This window comes from Myotis brandtii, unplaced genomic scaffold, assembly GCF_000412655.1.
Source record: "Myotis brandtii unplaced genomic scaffold, ASM41265v1 scaffold105, whole genome shotgun sequence".
Taxonomy (NCBI): domain Eukaryota; kingdom Metazoa; phylum Chordata; class Mammalia; order Chiroptera; family Vespertilionidae; genus Myotis; species Myotis brandtii.
In genome coordinates this window covers 795,545-801,541 of record NW_005353538.1, presented here as the reverse complement: position 1 = coordinate 801,541, position 5,997 = coordinate 795,545, and the positions used below count along the sequence as shown (strand labels likewise).

The following is a 5,997-nucleotide window of genomic DNA, read 5'->3' as shown; positions in this document are numbered from 1 at the left end:
TTTCTTCTCTCCGAACCCTACGTCCTTGCGGGGCCGGGCGCCCACCGTGGGGGCGGGACTCGGTGTCCGCCTGCGCGCTGCGAGGTCTGCCTTCCCTCCGCGGGCGCTTTGTTTTGGTCCCTGTCGTCACGCGTCCGAGCCTTCACTCTCCTGCTGAACTGTGAGTCTCGAGGAGGCGCGGAACCCGGTCCCTCCTTTTCCCGAGTGCCATTCGGGGTTCCGTCGGTGCCTTGCGTTGTACCCACCCGCCAGCACTTGCTGATGGCGTCTTCCCATGATTCCTGTGAAAAGTGTGAAGGACCCTCGGGTTTTCCGTTGGTTGACCTTTTTGTAGAATTAGATGAAGCTTAACATCAGCGCACCACCAGGAGCAAGGAGACGTCACGAATAGCTAACATTTGTTGAGTTCTAGTGGTGTGTTTTGCCGAGCACTTTAATATTATGTAAGTTGGGTCATAAATAAGTTCAGTGAGGCAGGCATAATTATTCCCATGTTACCTTGCCTAAGGTCGTGTAGCTAGTTGGAGCTTTCTGACCAGATCTGTTGTCTCCATTACCCATTACTGAGATATTAGTATTCCTTTTTACATTTAAGGAAACAGGTTTAGAGAAGCTAAGTGATTTGTCCAATAATAAAATAATAGCTTCGTTGGTTGGAGCGTCCTGCCAAGGTTGCGGGCTCGATCCTCAGGTGTATACAAGAATCAACCAATGAATGCGAAGGTGGAACAACAATTCGATGTTTCTCTATCTCTCCCTCCCTCTCTCTAAAGTCAGTGAATTAAAAAAAGTAATAAATTAAGTTTGCTTAAACATTAAGAGACCCCCTAGTAGGTATGTGCTGGCCCTGCAGATAGAACTGAACAGGGCAAAGGGCAGGCTCTCTAAGAGCTTCCAACATAGTGGAGGGAACTGACAAAGTAACTATTGAGTGAGATGTTTTGGGTGTTGTGTATATAGATGTGATGTCTGCGGGAAGGAGGGAATCAAAAGGAGAAGTAAGACAGATATAGGAGGAAAATGGAGCTAAACTCATTGGCTTTGAATTCCTTTTCCATCAATCCCTAACTTTGTGACATTAGGTAACTTACTTAACCTAATCGGCCCATTTCTTCATCAGTGAAGTAGGATAATAATGGTACCTACCTCAGTAGGGTTCCTGTATTCACTTTTATTTACTTATTAATATTTCTTATTTCAGAGAGGAAAGGAGAGGGGGAGAGAGAGAAACATCAATGATGAGAGAATCATTGATCATCTGCCTCCTGCATGCCCCACACTGGGGATGGAGCCTGAAACCCCGGCATGTACCCTGACCAGGAATCAACCTTGAACTCCTGATTGATAGGTCGGTTTTCAACCACTGAGCCACGCCTGCCGGGCTATTAATGCATTTTTATATAAATAAGACGCTTTGAATAGTGCTTGACACTTACATTCTAGGCATAGCGAAGTCATTGAGACAAAAACTTGAACCCAGGTCTTACAGCTGGTCCAGTGCTCCACTACACACGTTGTTGCCTCCTTGCATTCCCTGCCTTGGGAAAATGTGGCGGTCAGATAGTCACTGTCCCATGACCCCCCCCCCCCCGGGGGGTAGAAATAAGCAGGGCACAAGGAGAGAAAGAAAGGAGGGGGGCAGTGAAAGAGGGATTCGGGCAGCTTGCAAGGTTTCAGGTCACTCTAGATACCTGGGTAGCCTGCTTCCTGGGCTTTACCCCAGTCTCAGCAGCAGTGTGCTTAGAATATTTGTGCTCAGTACTGTGCTGGCCACAGTGTTAGGGACACAGGTGGGTGTGAAATGGCTTCTCAGAAGCAGCTAATATTGCCCAGTTGGGTAAATGAGAATAGAACACAAACAATCATGTTGACCATGAGCAGCATAAAAATAGGGTTGAGATTTTTCTGGTGTCAGCCCAGCAAACCCATGTTTTCCCCAGAGTGTGGAAGTTGAAAAGGGGTTTCTCTGGTAAGCAGTTAGGTAGTTGACCATGAGCAGCATAAAAATAGGGTTGAGATTTTCTGGTGTCAGCCCAGCAAACCCATGTTTCCCCAGAGTGTGGAAGGTGACTAGATTCTTCTGGGGGGGGCAAGGGCTGTAGATTGAAAAGGGGTTCTCTGGTAAGCAGCTAGGTGTAGTACGTTCCTGTGCTGGTGGGCATGCAGGATTTGATGTATTTTGTATTCTCTCTCTTCCCACCGCCTCTCAGTATGTAGTAGAGGCCTTTTTCATAGGTCCTGCCGGTCTCAGGGAGGCCAGAGGGAGCCATGCCTACTCCCAGGGTCCACATGGTGGGGGCATTGAGAATCAGTGAGAATTCTCCAGGTGAGGTGACACGTGGGACAGAGTCAAGGCCTCTAGCATCCTCTCATCCCCCAGAACTTTTGCTTACAGTGTCATCCTCTGCTGTTCTGTTTTCTTTTAATGGGGAAACTTGTATTGCTCTTCAAACTCTGTTCTGGAACTGCCCACCTGAGAATGGAGTGCTGAGTTAAAGGGGCAGATTTCTAGGCTTAACCCCAGCTTCCTGAATCCAAACCCCTAGGTGGGGAGCAGGAGAACTCTGCATTTGTATGCTTTATTAAAAGTTGAAAACTTTTACTGTTTGTTTGTTTTAATATATTTTTATTGATTTGAGAGAGGATGGGAGAGGGAGAGAGAGAGAAACATCAATGATGATCGGCTGCCTCCTGCACGCCTCACACCTCACACTGGGAATAGAGCCCCAACCCGGGCATGTGCCCTGACCAGGAATCAACCTCGACCTCCTGATTCATAGGTTGAGGCTCAACCACTGAGCCACACCAGCCAAGCAAGAACCTTTCGTTTTTTATTTAGCTTTCTTCAACAAATATTTAATACATACTTAAGCATGCTGAATACACATTAGGTATGATATCAACTAGACAGATTTGGCTTCTTTTGTTCAAATGAAATCTGCATTTTATATATTTATTTATTTTTAGTACTCAGGCAAGAGGTTTATTAAAAAGCTCATGAGCAAGAGGGAGTTATCCCCTCCCCAAGGAAAAGGAAGAATGGGCTTCTCTCTCTCTCTTTTTTTCCCTCTTTACATTTTTGTTTAAAGGATGTTAGGGGAGAGTCAGAGGAAACCACCGGGTAGGTTAGGGAAAGGCAGATTGTATGGCATTTTGAGAGTCTGGCAGGGGCGTTGTGATGCGATGCAGTAAGAAATAAGGAGCTTTGGGTTCATTTGCAGGCTGTGAGGTTAGAAGGAGCATGGACTTTGGAGTTAGCCCAACCTGACCTTGTCAGACCCAGTGTGTGGCCTTGAGCAAACCAGTTAATCTCTCTGAGCCTCAGGTCTTTATCTGTAAATAAAGTTAGCCTGGCGGCATGGCTCCTTGATTGAGCATTGACCTATGAACCAGGAGGTCACGGTTTGATTCCAGGTCAGGGCACATGTCCAGGTTGCGGGCTCGATCCCCAGTGCAGGAGGCAGCAGATCAACGATTCTGGTCATTGATGTTTCTCTCTCCCTCTCCCTCTTTGAAATCAATAAAAAAATATTTTGAAAAAATTGTGCCTACCTCATAGTGTGATGAAATTAAATTAACCGACATAATGGAAATGAAGCGCTTAGTATGGTGTTTGGCATATAGTAAGTGCGAAATTAAAAACAAGGTTTTGGTACCCCATTTTGAAGCTGCTGATGTTCAGGAGTAGGAGGGTTGTTACTTGGCTGAAGTCACACAGCTAATAGATGCTGGTCCACGGAGTCTGGATTTGCACTGGTTCTTCTCCAAGGCCATCTCTGAACCTGAGCTTTGTTCTGCTTCCCACAGGAGTCATTCCCAGGTGGGTTGCTCTGAAGCTATATGAGAACATGTTAAAGTTCTTAGCTCCGTGCCTGGCACGTGCTAATAAACTAGGTTAGTTTGTGCTCTCCTTTCCCGAGAACACAGAAAGCTTCAGGATTTTGAGGAACTCTCCATCCTTGTTGAAAAGGCACAGGCTTTCTCCCAGGCGGCTGGAAAGACTCTGCTGCAGGTTCTAGGAAGGCTGCCTACCCAGGTTCACCCCCAGCCACACGGGGTGTAATCCTGCAGCTGTGGATCTTTTCCTCCTCCTCTAGGGTGAAGGCCATGCCGCCCCCTGGGAAAGTTCCCCGAAAGGAGAACCTGGGGCTGCAGTGTGAGTGGGGGTCCTGCTCCTTTGTGTGCTCAGCCATGGAGGAGTTCTGCGAGCATGTCACTCAGCACCTGCAGAAGCACCTGCACAGCTCGGGGGAGGAGGAGGAGGAAGAGGAGGAGGACTTGCTGGGTAAGCAGGACACGGGAGGGGAAAGAGCTCGAGGGATGTGGGGCATCTGACTTTCCTTCCCACAGACGGAGAAGGCAGCCCAGGAAAGTGGTGGTTTAATTTCCTAACTGTGCTTTTGTTGTTTATAAAAACATTGTAGACGCATAGAAAACTCATTCGACAAGGATTTTCAACATGAATCTGCTATCTTCCCATCAAAAGGCAATTATTGACAGTACTTTTGTGAACATTCTTTTTGACCTCTCTCTACATGTGATAACTGATATTTTTATATGTATTTCTAAACAACCAGACACATAAAAGTTCTTAATTCATTAATCCTCTCATGGAAAATCTGCAGTCACCACAGAAAAAGTCACTGACGAACATTTACTCCTATTGTCCTGACTCCAGCCCACTGTTTGCAGCACCAACACTGGCCGTTGCAGTCCCCCTGGCCTTCCTCATTCTGTCCTTGCATTCCTTTCCCAATTCTTTTCTTAAGGTCTTCTTTTCATATAGGTCATGACTTGCTAGTCTGTTTGGGTTCATTTTTCTTTGAGTAATCCCAGGAACAAATCATGACATGCCCAGCTGGTGTGTCAGTGGTTGAGCGTCGACCTATGAACCAGGAGGTCACGGTTCGGTTCCCTGTCAGTGACATGCCCAGGTTGTGGGCTCAGTCCCCAGTGTGGGGAGTGAAGGAGGCAGCCAATAGATGATTCTTTCATCATTGATGTTTCTATCTCTCCCTCTCCCTTCCTTTCTGAAATCAATAAAAATATTTTTTTAAGTTAAATAAAACATGACAAAGCTAGTTAGTTGTGGTACCACCACCAAAATGGATTCTGAATCTAAACGTAGAGATGACATCTGGTGTGGTTTTGTACATTTTGGCTAGTTTTTCCTGAATTTCTGTCTTAGGAACTGTTGACTTCCCAGGGAAAAGGATGTCAGTGACCCTTTGTTTCGTTAAAGTATTCTGTTAGTCATGAACTTCCTGATCTGCATAGTTACTGTGTTGTTCATGATAGTGGCTGATCTTCAAGCCTGGTTTTCCTGTTATTTGTTTATTTACCTATCTTCTATATATATATAAAAGGTTAAGTGACCATCTGACCAGCCTGTAGGTATGATGCGCACTGACCACCAGGGGGCAGACACTCAACACAGGAGCTGCCAAGCTGTGGTGACTTGGCAGCAGCGGTTCTTGGGTGACGTACCCTGGAGCCAGACAGGAGGGAGCCTGATTCTGGGGTGCGTCACCCAAGAACCGCCCTTACACAATCTGGGACCCCTTGGGGGATGTTGGAGAGCCAGTTTAGGCCCAATCCCCACAGGCCAGGCCGAGGGACACCACCTGTCAGAGGGACCCCACTCACTCCGCAGATGCCCTTTGAGCTACGGGGCCACCCCAGGTGCCACCGGCCAGGGAGGGACCACGGGAGGTTGGCTCTAGGGCATGTCCAGCCTGTCTCACCCAGTCCTGCCAGCCACCTTCTAATCAATTTCCTTTCAATGTGCACGAATCCGTGCACCGGGGCACTAGTTTTTATATATATACTAGAGGCCTGGTGCACAAAAATTTGTGCACTCAGGGGGAAGGGAGGGTCCCTCAGCCCGGCCTGTGCCCTCTCGCAGTCTGGGACCCCTCGGGAGATAACGCCCTGCTGGCTTAGGCCTGCTCCCGGGTGGCAGAGGGCAGGCCCAATCCCTAGGTGCAGCCCCTGGTC

The 5,997-nt window shown here is 47.7% G+C and overlaps 1 protein-coding gene across 1 annotated transcript in view; it reads left to right on the top strand.

Annotated features, from left to right (window-relative positions):
• The first annotated feature begins 25 nt into the window (after positions 1–25).
• HINFP (histone H4 transcription factor) overlaps positions 26–5,997 on the top strand; it is a 12,976-nt gene continuing 7,004 nt past the window's right edge. Inside the window, exons 1-2 of the mRNA XM_005856765.2 lie at positions 26–160; positions 4,098–4,285. Of these exons, the coding sequence (XP_005856827.2) occupies positions 4,108–4,285 (178 nt within the window). The 5' untranslated portion in view covers positions 26–160; positions 4,098–4,107. The remainder of the gene's footprint in view (positions 161–4,097; positions 4,286–5,997) is intronic.